Below are 21,902 nucleotides of genomic sequence, written 5' to 3'. Positions count from 1 at the left end.
CCGCACATGCTTGCACGCCGAAGGATAAACATGTGTTTTGCAGGTCCCTGTTAGACCTGCATCAGAAGGATGAGCTAAAGCAGATATTAAACTCTTACTTTCAAGAAATATATCAGCTAATGACCGATGTCCTTGTATATTTGTCGTTCCTACTGCATACAAAGGAATCAGAGGACACAGACGGCAGAGGATGATCCACTTGATCGCTGTTAATCATATCCCACAGGGGTCAAGGTTCAAGAGGAAGTGGTATAAGTTACTGTTCGGTTTCAACCTGCCGTCTGCCTGTCTGCAGGCTCTATTTAGGAACGGCGCACATGTATAGATTTAGGAACAAACCGCACTGCTGCTCACGTAAAGCCTCTGGAGGACTTTTATAGACTCTAAAATAAAAAGTGCCCGTTGGTTTAGCACCGAGGCTGCACACACCAGAATGTGCACGTTCTCACATAACATAGTAAATCACACTCTGGCATGCTTCATGTCAGAGTAACAGGACACAGAGAAAGAACTGATTTCAATTGATGTCACTTGCGATGGTTTTGTAGTTTCACACGGTCCTGAGAGGTGCAGCACAGTGAACGTCTGGATCTTGCTAGAACAAAAACATTATTCAGATCACATGTGGCTTCAAATCCCCTAAAGCCCTGATCGTGTGTGTCTGTCTGAGTTTCTTTGTGTATGCGTGTGTGTGTGTGTGTGTGTGTGTGTGTGTGTGTGTGTGTGTGTGTGTGTGTGTGTGTGTGTGTGTGGGGGGGGGGGGGGGGGGGGGTCTGACTATGCCAAATTATGATAACATAGTCCCCACTGAATGGGTGGACTCTGCAGTAGAGAGGAACCAAATGTGTCATACAGTGCGGGTGTTCTTTATGTTGTTTTGTAGTCAAGTCACTATTTTTCTCTCTGTCTCTCTTACACACATACACACACACACACACACACACAAGCACACTCATTCCCGTACCTATTTTCAGCATTTTCATGGCTGTTTAGAGGTGACAGCCCCTACTCATGCAGGCACAGTGATATAAATATCCTGCCAGAACTGCAGCATACCCCTGGCTCACCACCTGCTCCTGTCCCTTCCTTGCTGGGTTGTGTTTGTGTGTGTGTGTGTGTGCGTGTGACCGAAAGCTAGAGGTTGTGGTTCAGGCTCTCCAGTATGTCATCACTAGTGAGGTGTCACTGAAAAAAACACTCACATACACCGATGCCTTTAGTGCCAAGGGGGTGTGTCACTGTCCTGTATTCATTTACAGTGTGTGGATGTGTGTGTGTTTGTGTGTGTGTGTGTGTGTGTGTGTATTTCAATGTGTGTGCATGCATATTTGTTGCAGCTGTGTATTTTTACCAATTGAATGCATGAGAGCAGTGTGATTATTTCACAAAATGTATGATTATGCATTCAGTCACAGGATATAAAAGATTGGAATCACCCTGGCAATGATATCTGTATTACAAAGTCATGTATTGTACTTTTTGCACTTTCAACTTTTTCCAAATTTAAAAAACAACAGTCTAATGGGTGACTTAGCTTTAAGTAACTTTTCCTTTACAAAATAGATTCTCACAATGCTGCTGCTGCTGCTGCTGCTGCTGCCGCTGCTGCCGCCATCCTCCACAGAAAAATCAAAAGCTCATGCAGCCACAGAAATAAAGAAATCCATTATGCTTCTGTTGGTGCCTGACCCTCTCCTCATCTCCATGGTAGAAGTGGAAGTGCTTGGGGCTCTGCAGTGGTCAGAGATGTTTGGAGAATGACATACACTTTGGCTGCAAACATCCAAATGGGGTGGGGTTCTTTAATACTGAAACGCAATACTTCAACGCTGCTGATAGTCATGGGAGCCTCTAGAGACTGAATATCCAGTCAACCAAAGTTCCCTTGGTATTGAAAGTACATAAATGAGTGGAAATAACATCACCAACACCTGTGCAGTCAAACTAAAGTCTCCCTTTGAGAAGCTTAAAATGTTCAATTTTGCTGCTCTGGATTTACATACAGTACTGAGTTACATTAGATTGTGTGGTTTACAGAACAGTTTGCGCCTAGATTTTCCTCATTACATACAGAAGGGCAAAATAAGATGAGCACTGTACAATAAAATGCAAGTTTTTAAAGTGAGCACTGTACAATAAAATGCAAGTTTTTAAAGCAACACTACAAACTTTACAGCATCAAACGTCACCTACTGTAGGTTGAAACATCAACAGGTACAGTAGAAATGGAAGGAACTTTATAACAACAGGGTGAAAAAGTGTACAAGGAAAATATTCCTTATATTTTTTGACAGATAGTGTTGACAAAACTCTGCTTTAACCCTTTCTTATTGTTCATATTCTGACCCTTCATAGTATGGAGCGGGTCATTTTTGACCTGGCTCAAGTTTCCCTTTATAATTAGTCCCTATAGCAAATGTTGAACCACAAATGTATTTTGCATCCATATACATCTTATCAGTCATTAATCAATGCATGAATAATCCTTCATTAATGTTTCAGAGAGCAGAGAGAGTGTTTTCTTTAGGTTTGACACTATTCACTTATAGAGAAAATACATTCACCATCAGTATATTATAATCTCATGTTATCTAACATAACAGCCATAATTATTTCTATGAATTTTATTTATATTCTGGGCCACTTTAGGAAAAGTCATCAAATTTCAGGCTTAAAGAATATTATTTAGGCAATTTTATTGCTTTGTCAAAATGGGTCAAATTTGACCCGGACAGTATGTAAGGGTTAACTTGATTACTAACTCACCATAGCGAACAACTCTGATCACAGGCTGTGAAATATCTTAAGTTGTTTTTGTTTGCTTCAAAAGCAGAGGTGGTTGATTGCCAACTTTTCATTGCATTTGATATTTGAACTAGGAAGGAGAATCTTTTTAAACTTATCATATTGCACCTATACACTCGTAAAATGTGAGAAGAACAAGCAAACGTGTGAGATAATTTGTTCATTTGCCTGGAATTGAAACCCGAGATGTTATTAGTTGCAAGTCATGTTGAAACACTTAATGTGAGGTATATTTATTATTTAAGCAGCTTGTCCCCCAAGCTGCCAGAGTAAAGGAAATGAAATTAAGAGATTTAAATTGGTGGGTATGTGTAGACAAAGAGATGATTCAGATATTTTAAAGGACATTTGTCCACTTGTGATCTTGTGACAAAAACACCTGAAAAAAGTGTCAGACACAGATACCACAATGTCTGCATTTCATTAAAAGCTAAGTGAGTTTCCTGTGAGAATAGAAATAGGTTTCTGTCCTCAGTATGAAAGTGAGCTGCACTGTGACTATTTGACCACCGGGCGGTGCACTTTACTCATCCTGTGTTATGAGTTTGAGCTTCAAACTGACACCCTGGCATCAAAAGATAAGTAATTGCGATGAGGTTTTAGCTGAAAGGTGATGAAATGGTGTTCATCAAAACTGAAATGTTAAAGTTGTCATTTGAGATGTTTGTCTCTCAAAAGAATTCACAGCACTTAAAGGAGGAAAAGACACCGTAATCCAAGTGATTAACTGGGCCAATATCTGCTGTAGACCTCAGTACATGACACATTCATGCATTTATATCAATCTAGTGCTGTCTCAAAGATGTAATTGGATGGCATTTAAGTATTTGTGAGTCAAGTCTCTATAAAAGCCACATTTAAAGAGATTTTTATTCAACTGTGCAGCTTGCTCAGATGTGAAGCCACAAAATCCAAATACATGTATAAACATGGGAAAATGTGCAATTCAGTCGATCCAAAGCAGATGGAAAAGGAAAAACTGATGTAATATCTTTTAGTCACATGCCACTCAACTGTGACTTTACAGGTATTGATGTTACTATGATATTTGAAACTTCAGTAAGAACACTATGTCATTCATACAATACTTAGATAATAAAAGAGGAGTTTCACCGTAGTATTTCTGCTTTTAAAATATATTAGTAGTAGTTATACTTTTCTTTTGGTGTAGCATTCACTGGAGACCGACTATTTCATGCTGCTTAATTTTTTTTCATTTTGAAGAATGTGAATGCACGATTCTAATAAAAGTTGTGGCTTTTCTTCACTGTGGGAGTAGTCAAACTCCTCCATCCATTGTGGTCACCGGCCAGTCTACTTTTCATCCTGCAGCAGGTCAGATTTATGAGGTGACACATGGTTACAGCTCAGTGAGCCATTGCGTAAGTCCAATCGATTCAACCTCCAAAATTCACGAGTTATGTAATAACATTTAAGATGTGAATGGCTGGAGGGGAGGATGATCCTCCTCTCCAGACATATCCCCTCTTTGGTCAGGTCCATGAGTCTAACTCTGCCTAAATCTCCCCATCCCTCCCACACAAGTATACTACACACACACAGACCCAGATTTGACACGTTGAGTGGATACCACAGTTTATAGTAGCAGCCGTTCATCATAACAGCAGAGGTATGTCAATAGTCAAATGACTTTTTACTCTGCTGCTTTGATAATAGGATCGATACATACATACAGCATAATGGTAACGTGTCCCATCCATGACATGTGAGCATCTAATCAGTCCGGGTCAGTGACCAAAGATATGACAAAAGAATGACATTATAGTTGTTGACTGCACGAATGAATTTATTATATAACTGAAGGCCTTTATTTGGTGGACCACACCCTACCCACCCTACAAAACAAAACATGGTGCAGTTTTCATGACTGCAGAATCACACTTTACGGTTTATGATATTGTTTATCAAATAATCATCTATTATCACATTTGCAACAGTGGCTAACATCATCAAACCCTTTTAGAAACACAGACTAACTTGCAGAGAGCAGCTTGTTAGCATAGCAAAAAGACGAAACAGCTAGCCTGGCTCTGTCCAAAGGTGACAAAAAGCACAACAATCACACTAATTAACATGTTAATATCTTTTATTATTAATTTTTTTTTTTTTTAACATAGGGCCAGGCCAACTGTTTCCCCCTGTTTCTAGACTTTATGATAATCTAAGCTAACAGGCTGCCAGCTGTAGCTCCATATTTAGCATATACACATGAGTGTACATAGTCTTCTTATCTAAAATTAAAAGCAAAAAAGTGATTAAGCATGTTTCCAAAAATGTCACATCATTCCTTTAAACTATTCTGTGTTGACTGTCTAGTTATTGTTAGAATGTATAACTGATGAGGTGCTTGAATTGTTGATTTAATTGTTGCCACTTAAACACCTAAACATAAACCTCTCAGTATCACATGTAAGTGGATTAAAAAGCACTTGAATTGAATTGAATTAATTCAATGTTTATTTTAGAAAGAAGAGCACAGAAGAGAACAGTTTTTAATGAAGTAAGTAACAAATTTTGTGGAATTATTTTGCTGAGGGATGTGAAGTTTAGTTTGAGCCCATCAGCTGCATTTAGTTATGTGCTTAGGTAGCACTCATGTCTGTGTGGTAAATATGATCAGGGTTGCCAGGTCTGCAGTTTTCCTGCCAAATTAGGCTACTTTTGAAGTGTTGCCTCAGGTTGATTTTTTTTTTTTTTCCGCTGGTTGGATAGACCTATTTTGCATGCAAATTACATGAATAATATCTATAAATAAAAATATGTTTTAAATGAAATAATTTATTTATACCCAAATACTAACAAACTGACTCCAGATCACGCACACGCACACACACACACACACACACAACGTACTATAATGCTCTCCACCACCGGGTGCCCAACTCTTGATCCCACCTCTGGAAAACTGCTCTTAATGCTGGCACACTAGACATTTATGGTGTTACTTTGTAGATATTACAATACATTTGACAATGTTAGCAATGCTGTTGGACTTCAAAAGCAGTTTATATGGTTTGACAGAGGCATATTTTGAGTTCTGGTATTGCGCTGGCTTTTGGACTGGTTTTGATTGGCTATTGTGCTGGTTTTGTCACACAGACCTGGCAACCCTGAATATGATAGCCAGTAGCTGTTAGCTTGGTTTAGCATAAAGACTGGAAACAGGAGTAAACAGCTAGCCTGGCTCTGTCCAAAGGTCACAAAATACACCTACCAACACCTAAAGCTCACTAATTGACATGTTATATATTGTTTTTTATTCAGCAATATATTTTTATTCAGTACAAAAAACAGATTTTCTTTTGCGCAGAGCCAGGCCAACTGTTTACAGTCTATGTAAGCTAACCAACTGCTAGCTGCAGCATCATATTTAGCGCACACACATGAGAGTGTATCAGTCTTCTCATCTAAAACTAAATATATTTCCTAAAATGTCAAACTATTCTTTGCTGACTTTAATGAAGTTGTGGTTAGTACTAATGAGGTGCTTTAATTGTTGACTTAAATGTTACTGCTTCATAAAATTTCCAATATCACCTGCAAGTGGATTAAACAACACTTGAATTTAGTGGGGATTCAGTGTTAATTTACCACAATTATTAACAGTTTTTAATGAAGCAAGCAACAAAGTCTGGAGTTATATCATTAAGGGATGTGAAATGTAGTTTGAGCCCATCTGCTGCATCTGTGTTCACATTATGTAACCAGACAAAGCTCAAGGTGAGGGTGCATAATACATTAATTATACATTTCTATTCATAAAGGATTTAGACTGCGTACTTTCCGTCTGAGAGACATGGATGTTTTATAATGCAGTGCGGTTAACTGAGTGAGTTGGCTTTCACTCACAATTCAAGATGGTGGGAGGAGAAGTGAGACTCTGTAGTGTTGGATAGTCAATAAGTGTTTGCCAGAGTGTGTCCAAACCTGCGAGCATGCACTTTCACCTTCCAGGGTTAAATTCAATACCCCTCCTGTTTAGAAAACCCAGGCATCGGAAAAAGCAAAAAAAAAAAAAGTGTCCCTGAGTTGAGAAATGTTTTTTCAAAACCAGAGAAATGCATTGAGCCATTCAACAGGAGAAGAAACATCAGTGTGTGCAGGTATGGTGTCTGTGGCCCTCCACCTCTCCCTTTGCCACATACACACACATATCCATATCTACCAAACACTATCTCCCTCCTGTTTCCAGGCACCACCTCCTTCTCTGCTCAATGAGAGATTTAATGGTTTAATGTGCTTCACATGCTGTCAGAAGGGCGTTGTCCTAGCTTTCTATAAACATTGTCCTACCTACTTTTCACTGGGACAGTTGAGTATTGGTTTATAAAAAGAAATCCATGGATTATGACTCAGGGCAGTACGTTTATTCCCTTTTGGGATGAATATTCTCAATGGGAGTGTGTTTATGTGTAAAACATGTGTGTTGCAGAGTTTTCTCCAGGGTTAAAGCTTTATTTTCATATTTTCTCCATCATTTAAATTTATACTGCTATCAAGTATCATCTTGTTCATATAGTACCAGCAGATTTTGGAGTTAGGGTGAGTCTGTCTGTGTCAGATTTACCTTCGTCTTTTCTTTTTTTCTTTTTTGTCGTTGTCCACAGAAGCTCATGTCTCATGTTTACACAGCTGCCATGATGGCCCAGTGTGGTACAACCTTCCAGTGTTGAAAGGAAATTTATAGTAAGCTTGTCATCAGGGCTGAGAGATCCAAGCTACCTCAGCCAGACTTGAAGAGAGACTAGAGTGAGACCAAAAAGTGAGGAAATGCAAAATATTATATAGTCACATTATTTACCTTGGGTTTGGTTAGAAACCTAGTTTAGATTTGATTTGGTTTGCTTGGGTGTTCAGTTTCTATGTGGACATATTACAAAAGATCTGTCAATAAGATAAAATGTTGGTTTCTTACATTTATTGCATTGGACTGAGGCAAGGCAAAAGGCCTATTGATTGGGAGAAAAATAAGACAAGTGACGAGAGACAAGAGAGCAAATTGATCACAGAATTCAACAGACAAATCAATAAAAACAGTAGTGTTGACAGGGACAATGAAGCAGCATGGGTATGAGCTACACAGACACATACTGTAAGGACCCAAAGAAAGCCATCAGTATCACAAAAGCCACCACTAAAACAATAAAATCATGCAACAAAAACACACAATCATCATCTTACAGTGGCTGCCCCTCAGACTGAGACAGAATCAGGACAAGTTAAAAGACAACAGGATGCCTTAAAACACAGCGTGACATGACAGGTGTTTTTAGTGGAGGAGGCTGAATTTACAGCAGGTAGGGCATCAGCGCTCATGCTGGTGTGTCGCTGATTCAGCGTACATCTGTACTGACAGCAGCCACACAGGGGAACAGTGGATGCCCAGTGCTTCAGATGGAACAATACTGGGATCAAATGCCTTGGGAAAAATAGAGGAAACTGCTTAACATGGCACACACCTATTATAAAGTATAAAATTATGACAAAATACATGTGAATTATGTTCAAGGGTTTCAATTTGTCCCTCCTCTGGATCTTCTTCAAGCTGTAGCATTCATCAATTCTATTCATTTGTTGTAAGAATGATCAGATTCGACTCCTCTATGTGTTTGCAGCTTGCCAAAGCAGGAAGCCACGCCTTCACAGAGAGGAGCTTCAAGAAGAGACGCTTGTGCGATGTATGCAAGCAGAACATCGACGACCCTGGGGCTTTCTGCAAGGGTGAGTCCACATCTAAGTCAGATCAGGAAAGCAGATCCAGAGACACAACTGACCAGCGTGGATACACTCCTAGACCTGACAGTCCTCTCTCCTTGTCATTTCAAAGCTGATTGTCAGATTTAAAACATGCTCCTCACCTCTGTGTTCTCCCAACTGTTTGCAGAGTGCAAGACTGCAGTTCACAAAACATGTGAAGCCAAGGTAAGCTGTATGTTTCCTTCCCAAATTCATCACAGATTACACATTTTACCTTCCCACTGTCCTGAGCAAATTGTGCTCCAGTGTCAGAGGTTCTTGGGTAGCGATGTTAATACGATGTGAGTCTTAAGTGAAGCGAGCCATGTGCACTGACCTAGATGTCTGGTTAAGGAAGGCCTCCCCCTCGAACTGTAGCCAGCCAGGTTGCTATGAGTAATTCAGTCATGTGGTAACGTTGCATAGCAGGAGCCCTTGAGAGTCCTCAAGCATCCATGAAGTCTCAATTGTAGTTTGAAGTGACTGTTTGATACAGCTTGATTTGAAGCATTTGTGCCTATCAAAGAATAATATATTTTACACAATAATACAATGCTCATTAGTATTGTGTGTGAGGAGGCTCTGAGACAAATCAGTAGGGGGCAGTAGTGAGCTTTAAGCTGTCTTGGTGGTCTGTATGTGCAGTTGGGGTCTGAGGAGGGGGGAGCTGAAGAGGGAGGACAGCTTAAGGAGATGACACCTTACGGAGAGATGTCTGTTTATGTACCTGTCTGTCTGTCAGGTCAGATCAGCAGCTCTGTGTATTTGGCCATAATGAAGTCAAGTACAGTGGCTTTTGAACTGGCTCAGGATAACTGGAAGTTCCTTGCTTGCAAGAAATATGCTTTCTAATGCACATACATGAACAAAAGCACACACATAGCCAGTGTGCTTAGTGCATTCAGGGCTCCATGCGTGAATCTTCATGTCCTGGTGAAGATGAAAGATGAAAGATGTTTTTTGTTGAATATTCAATGAGCGTCCAATTTTCTTTTTGTGGGTAATCTGAAAGGAAGCTCTTTCGCTCACTGTTTTGACTGATAGAAGCATTTTAGTCCAGTGAATTTCCTCACAGTGACAGACCTGAGAAAGACTAACAACTACTAATGAGGATAATGTACATTTATGTATGTGCAGGCTTAAACATGGCAAATAATTGTCAGTGTTAACAAGTTATGTTCCTGGAAACAAGAGAAAGACAATGAAGTGGCATGCTGTGTTTCATTAAACTCAGCTTGACAGTTGTCTCTAGAAAATTTTTAAAATGAGCCAGATTGTATTGGTGCAACTGCAATTATCTTCCCCACTGGAAAGATTTCCACTTGTTTTAGGAAATGTAACTCAAGTCTTGTTTGTTTGTTTTTTTTATCCTGCCCATAGCATCTTTTATATCACTTTCCTGTAAAATGATCATTCTGTATGTACAGCAGTATTGTCAGGGCAGTATGGCTTTGACCTCTGACACTCCATACTATTCACACACAATATATGAGCCGTGTGAACTGAATCATATTTTCATGTTGCCACAATATATCACAATATACAAGTAATAATGCACAGTAATTATAAGCTTTTTTGACTCAGATGGAAATGTAAGATACAAAAACACTTCAATAACTGGGAAAAAAAATATGATGTGACATATTGAGATATTTCCAGCGCAGCTACAAAGGAGCTCAGGAACGCAGAACATTTTTCATGCATTACATCAGTGGTAAATGACAGCTTTTGTTGTCAGTCCCTCAAAATCAAAGAGAGAGAGGTTCTTGTCACTATTTTGCGCTGTCGTCTAACAATCATACATGCTGACATCCATCATAGAAAAGGCAGAAATACCTCTTTCTCCCTCATAGAGTTGCCTTGATAGATCAGCAGAAGACTGAGTTTTGAGTAAGGTGTCTGGTCTTTGTTGTTTTGGGACCAGGAGTGGGCTGTTTCATTTTAAAAGGGCATTTGTGCACTGTGTAAGAGAGAGGCCCTCTCTCTCCTCTCTCTGTCCACAGCTTATGTCAAAGCATTGGCAGAAGCCGCCTCTGCTCTCATGTGACCTCCACTCACAGCAGCTCAGTATCAAACACCACTGAGTGAGCTCATGACCTTGCTGTAACTGTGCTGTAGTGCCTCACTGTCTAACAGCACAAACACAAAAACAGCACATTTGCACTCTGACTGCCACGCGGAGGGACCCATCACCTTTACTCAGCTCTTCAGGTCAACTCAAATCCTGCAGGATTTATGACAGGGGGAGAAAGTTTGCCTTCCTGACCCCTCCTCCTGCTGCTCCACACACACAAACGCACACACACTGTAATGGTGTGCGACTGACTGGGCACAACCAGCTGTTGTGCCTTAGCAGCATGTATTAAAAGAGGATTATTATTTTTGTCATACTCGTCCCCTGGTCACCACGGCGATAGCCAAAAACAACTCCAGTGGCTGCAGGAGAGGCGGGCGCTCTGGACATTGTCACACAGGACATTGATCAATCTGGATAGGAGAAGTCAGAGTGGGTAAATATAGAAAATAACAAGAGTGCCGTAGATGCCTGGCAGTGAGTGATCGGTGTGGGGGACACAAATAAGTGAGAGGCAGCTGGGGAGGCAGACCGTGTGTGTGTGAGTGTGTGTTATCAGTCCCATTTGGGGGTATTCATAAATAAAGGGGAACACTGGGTCAAGGCTGCAAATTGCTGCCTGCTTAAGGTCACGCTGCGGTTTCTATGTGCTTCTCACATGTCAACATATTGCTTCCTTTCTTTTTTAACTTGTTTCATCTGTTGCGGCTCACTTTCATCATCTTTTTTTTTTTACCTTTATGCATTATAGTTGCAGTTAAAGCATCTCCCACCTTCTATTGCATTCTATTTCTATTCTATTTAGATTTTTTTCCTCCTTTTCAAGTCTTTAATCCTTTCATTATTGTGTCATGCTATCCTTGGTCCATCTCCATAACTGTCACCATTATCCCTTGTGCGTTTCCTGTTTCTCTCCCGTCTTTCTAATCAACTGTATTCCTCTTTGTGCTGCTGCAGCTTTCAGTCTGCCTCTTGTCATCTCTCTCTCTCTCTCTCAGCCTGGAGGCTATCGGAGAGGTCACTAGACATCGGCACTCTGTGACTTTGCAGGGCTGCCCGGTGTCTGCCTTTGGTGTATTGATGTTTGTGTTAGTGAGCGCACGTGCTATTGGAAAGTACTTGTACAGTTGACGTGCTTTACTGTCTCTGTGCTTACGACACGGGTAGAGCGGGATGGAAAAGCTATGTTGCAAATGGTGCTGGCACAGTGGGAGTGTGTATGTGTGTGTTATGATGAGAGAGGGAGGGGGGTAAAGTGAGTTGGTGAGAGAGAGAGTGAGCAGAGAGTTTGTGTGTGTGTGCGAGAGAGAGAGAGAGAGAGAGAGAGAGAGAGAGGGAGGTAGTGTATCCCACTCTACAGACTGGACTGCTCAGAGGCAGAGGGAAAGACTGAAGCTGCTTGTTGAGAGGTAAAAAAAAAAAAAAAAACACACTCTGCGCTGTATTTACTAAGTAAAGCTTTGGGTTTAGTTTACTCGTATATTCTCAGCACTTTAGTTTGGACTTTTCATATACTTTGTGTATTTTTCTTTTTTATTCAGTAGCAATCTAACAACCTTAAAGCCTCTTCACAGTGTTTACTCTGATAATGCAGCATGTGATTGTGCATTATTCCATTAAATCTGTAGCCAGAGTGCGCTTGCTTTGCCCAGAAAGAGGATTTAATTTACTGTGATTAAGGCAAGTGCAGAAAATGAAGAGGAGACTCCTGCTGTGACCTAAAAAACATACACAGATTTTAATTTTTAATACTAGACAGTGAATTCATAAGATTTACTTTTTAATGAGATAGTTGTCACTATGTGCAGGTTTGCAGATTATAGAGTGGAAACTGTGCCCACAACTCTATTCTTTATATCTGAATTTTGTAAAAACTTGCAACCAAGCTGCGCAAGCATGTTTTGTCATAGATTAGATGTGTTTGTGGCTATGTGTCGGTTCTTGTCTATCTGCTTCTCTCACTGTGTATCTGTGTGCATCTGTGAGTGTCTGCTTACACTAGAGTGCATCTGTATCTGTATGTACTTGCTTAATTGTATCAAGATTTATACTATCTACTCTCTATAACTTGTGTATGATGCTGTGAAAAGGCTATTTTCCACAGTATCTATCAACTGTATCTATCTGTTTCAGCACTGTATATACATGTGTTATCTATGTATTTTGTGTACAGACAATCATCTATAACCAAAGGGCACCTGACAGAGACAAATGGCTGTACTCCAGACTCAATCAGCTGTCCTAACATCATCTAATGGATCGTAATGTTGCGTAGTGAAATACAGATGGTTACAGTGTCTGCTCATACACAGCAGCTGTTCTGCTAATGTGTCATGCTGATTACGAATTGATATAGTTATCAGGATGCTATAAGGACTATGTCTTTGTGTAATAGGCAAGTGCTGCACTTAATAGTGTTGTCCATTTGTGCTAATTAGTGCCAATAAAGCTGGGACTCTGCAAAGTTTCAAAACTGTTTTATGCTGTTTGCATGTTGTGAGTGTCTGTGGCCTCTGGTGTCTTGAGGAACATGGCAGCATGCGTCATGTTTTCAAGCTTTGTTGTTGTCCGGATCTCACCACAGGTGACTGGGTGGACATGCTGTCCTGTGGTAGCTCTACGTGTCACTGCAGATCAATGGGAAGGTAGAAACAAGCTAAGTCTATAGAGATAGAAAACTCAGTGGGATGGAAATTGATTTTGTGGATAGAAAATCCTCTCAGATGAACATCTGTGTGACTTGATTAAGGTAGTTACTTATTACCGTCCCAGTGCTGTAGCTATTTATAGCCATCGGTGGCATGATGCTTTGTGTACTAATAATTATCATGGTTAATTTAACTGCTTTCCTTTCCTTATCAATAATGAAGTGACACAGGGACACCAAACAAACGCACACACGGATGCATGCACATACTGTTTATATTTACCCACTACTTTTCATTTCCTGAGAGATTAAGCCAAGTGATAGGTGCACAGCAAGCCTTGCTTAATATTCCAGGAATTATATTGTTTCAATTATTTGGCAAGGTCAACAATTTGAGATTACAGGGTATGACTTTAAATATTTCTTTTGTTGATAGCTATGTTTTTTGATGGAGATAGATATTAGGATATGATACATTGATGTGATATTGCTGTCACTTACATGTTGAGTCTTATATGTTGTCAGGAAAAATGCAACCGCCAAAGTCCATCCAGGTGTGTGCTTGCTGACTGCAACCATGTTGCATTCAAGACTTCAACTGCTAGATCTCTTGAAAATGTCACTGCTGGTGCTGCTGCTGCTGCAAGAAAAGCAAGTGGATTTGAGAGATGATGGATAGACAAATAGATGAAATGAGCCTTTAAGTGTTCTGAGGGATGTATGGTCTAAAATAAGGAGCTCTATCAAAATAGCTCTGTGAAATCTCTCTGCTCTATGTCAGTGGTCAGGAGGCATGTTCAGCTGTTGACATGTCTCTCCCATCCAGGGCTCGCTCTCGCCTTCTGTCTGCCTCTCCTCTTCCCGTCTTCCTGATGTCTTTTTTCCTCTGAGCTCTGTCTATCTCTCTACTCCCCAGACAGTTTGTGTTATGCTTTGAGCCTTTGTCCAGGCTTCCCTTCTTCCCCGAGCCAGTTAGTGATTTGCCACAGCTATGTGTGATGTTTATCAAAGTGTCCTTTGTCATCTGATGTTGTTTATTCGGAGGAGGACATATTTCTATCTCACAGCAAAGATGATTGTGGTCATCCTGTCCCGAGGCGCTGAATCCTTTGGGAGTGGAGGGAAAGAGAAACAGAGGTAGTAGGAGAAGGTGAAGCAGAGGGGAGTGACAGACTGCAGGGGGTAGGAAATGGGGAGATGAGGAATCTGGTGCCCTGAATGAAATGTTAAAACTCTGTGCAAAAAAATAAAAAGCCTGAGATTTTATTTTAGCTTTCAGTGGACTTTGGGCATTAGTGTCTTTTTGTGAGAGTATGGAATTTGGAATAAGCCACGGTTATTTTTGCTTTTCCAGTTTCAAATGGGAAGGCTTACTCACTTCTCCCTCTCCAGAGTGTGATGTCAGCTCTGAGTCGACTGTCAGAATGAAAGTCGCTCCTCCTGGATGGCATACGGACGCCTGTGTCTCAAACACTCACATTTATCTCCCGCTTCCCCATAACTGACTCAGCTGCTCCGGCACATCTCTGTGTTGGATTTCCTCTCCCTGAAGTAGGAGTGATGATTTAAGATGTGGCAGTGAAAACGTTACGATCTGTGCCAAAGTCACTTTGTTGTGGAGGGATTATCTGCCAGGAAACTCTTAAGGAAGATCCGCTGTTACACTAAAGGTTTAGACTTAAAATGCCAGAAGAAAGTGACAAATTCCTACCACAATTTTCCATAGCCCAAGGTGATGTCTTCACGGAATAGTTTGATCTTTTGGGAAATACATGTATTTACTTTCTTGCAGAGAGATAAATGAGAGGATTGATACTGGAGCCAGTAGCCAGTTAGCTTAGTTTAGCATAAAGACTTGGAAAAGGGGGAAACAGCTAGTCTGTCTCTGTCCAAAGGTGGCAAAATCTGCTTACCAGCACCTCTGAAGCTCAGTAATTAACGTCATATCATGTTTGTTTAGTCTGTACAAAACCAGAACTGTAAAAATGATATCACCATTAGGATGCCAAGCAACCATTAAGACTCCAGGAAGACACTGTGCCCACCAGGCAAGAAATAGTCCCACATATAACTCCCCATCATGCCACTACCTGTCATTTTAGACATTGGCATTTGTACGGATTAAACAAATGATTGATTATGAAATGATGATTAAACATGTTAGTGAGCTTTAGAGGTGCCTATCCAGGCTAGCTGTTTCCCCTGTTCCCACTCTTTATGCTAAGCTAAGCTAACTGGTCGCTGGCAGTAGCTTCATACTTATCCTAAATAAGAGAGTGGTATTGATCTTCTCAAGAATGTGAAGAAGTTCAATTGTTTGTTTTGTCAGTCCAAACAGTCCAAAAGCCAAAGATAAGAGAGAAAAGCAGCAAATCCTCACATTTGAGAAGCTGTAACAAGGAAACGTTTGCCATTTTTGCTTGATAAATGAAAAGTGGATGTTACTTGATGAACAAGGCAAACTGAACCACTGTGCAGACAAGGCATCTGGTCCACTGACAGTCAGACAGTCAGTCCCTGAGGGCGGGATCGAGTGCTGTCACTGGCACCTCAGTAAAAGCTGGCTGATGAACAAGACAAACTGAACCAGATGGCTCAGTTCCCAGTGGCTCCAGCATACAGTCCACATGCATTAATGAAGACCCTGCGGCTGGCGGGGGTACCAAAGACACGTGTACACACTCTACATGTTTGTGTGTGTTTCTATGTGTGTGTGTACGCGTGAACCTAAATTGACCAGCGCTGGCATCCGGTTGCAAATTGCTTCCTGTTGACTCTAGTGTCTTCCTCCTCTGCCTTTATGCTGCATGTCAGCGCTCTCTGCCTCTAGGTTCAACTCTGGTCTTCTTTTTTGTGTGTGTGTGTGTGTGTGTGTGTGTGTGTGTGTGTGTGTGTGTGTGTGTGTGTGTGTGTGTGTGTGTGTGTTTGTGTGTGTGTGTGTGTGTGTGTTTGTATATGTTTACATTGGTACACACGAGTATGTTGTTGTCTCCTACTGTTCCTTCCTGAGCCGACCACTTTATCCACTTAACTACCATTATTAAACCTATTAAGAGAAGAGTTCTCCCCCTATGGCTGAATCTCCCTGTCCTTTCATTTCCTACTGTAGGTTTTACAACATGTTTGTGATCTGTCCTTGCACACTATACACACTCGAGAGTTCAGATTATTCAGGAGCCAGGGTGGAATGTGAAAAAAACTGATCGACTCAGGCAAAGAAGCCACAGAGATGTGACTATTACAGTCCAGAGCTCACTCAAGATCCGGGAAATCAGATATTAACAAATAACAAATGAGGAATCTCAGTACTGTATGTTGGCTGCCTGACAATAATCATGTAATGACATCATCTTTCAGTTCAACAGTAGCATATTTTGTTGACTTTCCTCTGCCATGCTGTAACCAATTACAGCATGCCTTTCTCTCCTCCCTTTTCCACTTCACTCCTCCTTTTACTCATTCCTCCCTGGATCACATGCCTGTTGTTCCCCCCCTTTTCCCCCGTCACACTCTCCTAAACATTCTGTCAGTCTTTCTCTATGCCTCGTCTGTAATATCCTTTGCCATCTCCATTTTGTGCTATGAAAAACAGTAAGAAAGCTATCATTTGGTTTTATGCAATGTAATAAAAATCCACCTTTTGGACTGATGACAAATCTTTTTGACCAACTCATTTTTACCAGGAACTATATGTAATTCTCCAAGTCGCAGTGTTCTCACCTTGGAAATCCACAGTGCTACAATGAAGTGAAATGAACTGAAGAGAAATAATAAATTGCTTTTTCTTTTTCTCTGGATAATAATTCAGTGAGACATTGGTGTCAGCTGATGGGAATACAGTACAGTTGGGCCATTTTTTACAGTCACTCAGTACAGTAAGTTATAAGTCATAATCAACATCCCGTATCTATATCGTCTCTTTCAAAGAAGCTGCTTGAGGGTCACGATGCAGCAGCTGCATTACAAATTCTTCCACTTCGTTAACACAATGTCAAGTCAGTATTGAATACATCACGACATGATCATGAACTTCATGAACTTCAGCATGAACTTCTTCAACCTCGGCTATCAGGGCCAGCCTGTGGAAATCAAATACCCAATACAATTAGTTTCCTCTGACACTGAGAGTGGACCTTGCTAGAGATAGGTAATTAACTGTAATAAACCTTGGGTTAGTTAGAGCATGGACAGTCTACAAACTACTGTACTCCTTAAAACCAATAGCTCTCTGGAAGGTATAAAATCAATTAAAAATGAGTTGGAATAAAAAAATTTGGTCATGAATATATCCCCGCAGTATTGACAATGCCTTGGCTTGTTCTTTCTATAAAAAAAACTCCCAATGAGTGTATTACAGTGCGGTCGCTGTTGTTTTCCAGAGGTTGTTTCAGTTGTAGATCATTGTGATTACCAGGCATTTGACTTGTTAACCTGTTGCTTGACACCTGTCATCACTGGCCAGCCCTCAGCCACATAGGGCAGCTCAGCTGTCAATCACTCTGATGGCACAGTTCAAAGGTCAAAAGTTGACACACTGTCACTTGCCAAGGTTTACAGTCGGAGCCCATAGCTGTGCCATAGCACTGAACATTTCCTTCCTTTCCTTAGCTCATTTCATTTTTTAAGCACTGGAGGTGCTATTAATGTGATGTAATGTGTATTATTGTTTATTTTTCTCCTTGTTGTTGTGATAACATTATGAGATTTCCATTTTTTAAAAGATTTTTATCTGATGAGATCATCTCATTAATCGGAAAACAGCACATGTCCTTTCCTCAGGACAACATACCATTCTCTACTAGCTTGTATTCATGTCTCAAGTCTATTTGAATATTAGTGCTTGTAGCCTGTTTGAATAACCCCAGCCTTCCCTCTCTCTCTTTCTCTCTCTCTCTCTCTCTCTCTCTCTCTCTCTCTCTCTCTCTCTATGTATACGTGTGTTTGTGGTTTTGGCAAGTTTAGTGTTGGCTCATTAGCACAATACAAGGACTGCATACCACATGTAGAGTTTTCCTACAGTAAACTTTATCCATGTCTCTCCTCTCCATATTTATGAGGCAAAAAGCTCAATCAATCATTTTTATTGAGTACCTCTTATTATACTGAACACATCTGCTTATTCAACTGCCTGCTCAGTACAATGAACACCGGTCAGTACATAACAAGGAAGAGAAGTTCAAAGTCAAAACATTTGCGTCACATGTATAGATTTTTACTTTTCTTTAGACATGCATGCCTGCTGTTGCATGTCAAGGTTTGTCTGTATGTGTATGTGTCTGTATGTGTTGTCTGTATGTGTATATATCTGTGTGTGTGTGTGTGTGTGTGTGTGTGTGTGCATGTGTGCATGTGTGTGCGTGTCTGACATCTTGCGTCACTAACCCATCATGTGGAACGGCCAAATCTGTGCTGACAGCCTCTTCTTCAAACCAGCTGCTGCAGCTGACTGAGGGAGAGTGAGAATGAATCTTTCTATCCTCTCCATCAGCTCTTCAGCTTCCTCCTCATCCCTCCATCCTTCCATCCCTTCATCTGTGCCACTGGAGCAGGACCAAGAGTGTTAAACCAGACACATGACTTGGCGTGCGCTGCTTCATTCCCAGTGTGCTTGTGTGTCTGTATATGTGTGCATATGTGACTGCTGCATAGACTGACCCTTTGCTGACTCTATCTTTCAGGTGTCTCCCACCTGTATCTCAACAACGGACCAGGTAAGTTTGTACATGTATTTGTTAGAGAGTAGTTTTATGTTATGTAATGCAAAAACTGCAATACAGTTACTATTTTATGTTTGTTTCTCAGCAGGACTCCATTAAATCAACATCACAGAAGAAAAGAGGCTCCATACCAAGGTACCACAAAGCCTGAATGACATCAAGAATAAAGAAAATGATATTTAATGTGTTATCATATATAAAATAAACATGAAGGACTTAAACTTTGGCTACCTCAATTGCCTAATGGCTGTTTTTGGCTGGACTAATATGATGAATTCTTCCAATGTTCAGGAGTAAAAGTGTGGAACAAGTGATGGAGCGTGTGATGGAGCGCCACTACGATTTTGACCTCACCTACATCACAGAGAGGATCATCTCTGTCTTCTTCCTGCCAGACCTGGAGGAACAGCGGTACCGCCGAAACCTACAGGAAGTGGCCTCCATGCTTAAATCCAAGCACCAAGACAAGTTCCTGGTCAGTCAAAAAAGCTTAAAACATAACTGATATACGGTAAACTGCTGAATTTGTCTCCTAAAAGACTGAGTGAGAAATGTGAAAGTCAGGCAAAGGTAATGGCTGCTGTTAAAAGTTTTATTAAAAACAAAATAAAGAGGATTTATTTGCATATTCTTCTAACTATCCAAAAAGGTTGTTGCTTTAGTCCTTAAATGTGATTTATGGGGACTATTAAACTGCCTCCCTTCCACGGTTTCCTTTAATTTTGTGTTTTGCAATATTTTTGCTCACTTTGAGGGAGATGAGAAAAATGTAAGATTTGTGATATCTTGTTATGCATCTCTGCCTTTTCCAGCTCCTGAATTTATCAGAGAAGAGACATGACATCACCAGACTGAACCCAAAGGTAGTATTTACATCTTAAAAGATAACACTACTGAGACACATAAACTATGTATTTTCAAGGTTACTGGAAAGGTTTTATTTAGTTGAAAACCACCAGAATTTTAGACATTTCTCCTCCTCTGTGGTTCAGGTGCAGGACTACGGCTGGCCTGATCTTCATGCCCCACCTCTGGATAGGATCTGTGCTGTATGTAAGGCCATGGAGACCTGGCTGACCTCTGACCCCAATAATGTAGTGGTCCTCCACTGCAAGGTCAGTGTAACATGAATGCACATCTGCTAGCTTTGCCGTGAAAAATGTTAAACTGTGCAAAAAATTGTTTCATTGTTGCTTTGATCCATGTTCTGACAGGGAAACAAAGGGAAGACAGGGGTCATCGTGGCAGCCTACATGCACTACAGCAAGATATCAGCAGGGTAATCTTTCATTTATTATTACTGTCTTTAAGGATTAATTTTAGCCAAGAAGAACTGGATCTCTACCTCAGAAATTGCCAAAATGCATCACCAGGGTGACACATCTTTCTTGTGTTAAAATCAAATCAACAATACTCCTATTAAAATCATCTATGTGTGTCTTCAATTTCTTTTTTTTACTGATATATTTTGTTTCATGTTTCAAAATCATCCTTGAACCCTACCAGTGATAATTTGGTGAATGTGATCACTGTCCTTTGTGTATTCACAACTTGTTGTTTGCCAGGGAAAATGTCTAAAATGCCAGTAAAGCAGTACTTGTAGAATAGATTGAATTGGTGGACAAAGTCACCAACAACAGCCTGTTAGGCTAGACATACACCCCACACCATCCAAAATACACACTCTAGCTTCTATATATATATTTTTAAGCACAGAAATCTATACTAAACCATTTGTTAATATACTTTTGGTTGTGTGTCCACAGAGCGGACCAGGCTCTCACCACACTAGCCATGAGGAAGTTCTGTGAAGACAAAGTCTCCTCTTCCCTACAGCCCTCGCAGAACAGGTCTGACACACTCATATATCTGTGTTTGCTCCTCTACCATATATCACTCCTTGTAATGCTGCTGTGGTCACCTCAGTTGCTTTCAGCTCATTTCCTCACCTCTCTTCTTTAGGTATATCTACTACTTTGGTGGTCTGCTGTCAGGTACCATCAAAATGAACAGCAGTCCTCTGTTCCTCCACCAGATCCTCATCCCCTCATTACCAAACTTCCAGGCAGGAGGAGGTCAGTTTTACATAATGTTGTAGTATTTTTTATGGTAATTCTTGCCTATGAATACTGAACAAAAGTGTTTTACAATGTCAAAGAAAAAAAAAACAATGAAGCCTTTGTCTGCAAATGCTCCTCTACTTTTTTATTGTTTTCTCCTCAACTTTTCTTTGCATCTGCAGGTTTCTATCCATTCCTGAAGATCTACCAGTCTCTACAGCTGGTTTACACCTCAGGCGTCTAGTAAGTACCTGGTCAGTTATCCAGTTGTGCCACTATGTTCTCTACTTACCTCCTACGGGAAGAACCCTTTCCTCTTTCCTTCCCCTGTCCCTCTGACAGATACTGTCTATGCAGGCCACTGTCTGTGTTTAGGCGTAGGCTGGTCTGTGCTTATGTTAAAGTTAATGTTGTTTACCACTGTTTTACCTAACTGAGACATGTTTGACTGATTTTATGTATGTTTTAAGGTGGTGTACCCGGTTTTTATTCAGTGTTTGTGTGTGTGTGTGTGTGTGTGTGTGTGTGTGTGTGTGTGTGTGTGTGTGTACAGCGATCCCCAGACCTCCAGGGCAAGGAAGCTGTGTGTGACTATGGAGCCAGCACTATTATTAAAGGGGGACATTATGGTGAGAAATAGCACTAATTGGAAATCGTACTTTGGTTTGAATCATATGAGTACATCACTGCAATAACTGTAAATGTACCAATTGTTACTCCTAAACTGTGTAGACAAAGACTCATGTTCTCACTCACTAAACTGCTTTAAGAAATAGACTTTGACTTTGATGAACTTTTGTGACTTTGCTTTTAAAAATATTTTTAAACTACTTAAGCTCCAA

General features: G+C 40.6%; 1 protein-coding gene across 4 annotated transcripts in view; it reads left to right on the top strand.

The window, feature by feature from the left end:
* Positions 1-21,902, top strand: part of LOC137181818 (tensin-2-like) — a 31,753-nt gene that overhangs the window by 1,209 nt on the left and 8,642 nt on the right. For 2 of the 4 annotated variants that reach the window (XM_067587856.1, XM_067587858.1), the window contains exons 2-13: positions 8,442-8,547; positions 8,711-8,748; positions 18,962-18,994; positions 19,086-19,135; positions 19,292-19,475; positions 19,813-19,863; positions 19,993-20,115; positions 20,215-20,279; positions 20,767-20,850; positions 20,963-21,075; positions 21,243-21,303; positions 21,614-21,689. In XM_067587856.1, the coding sequence (XP_067443957.1) occupies positions 8,442-8,547; positions 8,711-8,748; positions 18,962-18,994; positions 19,086-19,135; positions 19,292-19,475; positions 19,813-19,863; positions 19,993-20,115; positions 20,215-20,279; positions 20,767-20,850; positions 20,963-21,075; positions 21,243-21,303; positions 21,614-21,689 (984 nt within the window). Of the gene's footprint in view, positions 1-8,441; positions 8,548-8,710; positions 8,749-12,024; positions 12,046-18,961; positions 18,995-19,085; positions 19,136-19,291; positions 19,476-19,812; positions 19,864-19,992; positions 20,116-20,214; positions 20,280-20,766; positions 20,851-20,962; positions 21,076-21,242; positions 21,304-21,613; positions 21,690-21,902 lie in introns of those variants that run through there. The other 2 variants (XM_067587857.1, XM_067587859.1) reach the window with 2 other exon arrangements.

This window comes from Thunnus thynnus, chromosome 4 (genome assembly GCF_963924715.1).
Source record: "Thunnus thynnus chromosome 4, fThuThy2.1, whole genome shotgun sequence".
NCBI classification, from domain to species: Eukaryota; Metazoa; Chordata; class Actinopteri; order Scombriformes; family Scombridae; genus Thunnus; species Thunnus thynnus.
This window is presented reverse-complemented; position numbering and strand designations above follow the sequence as displayed.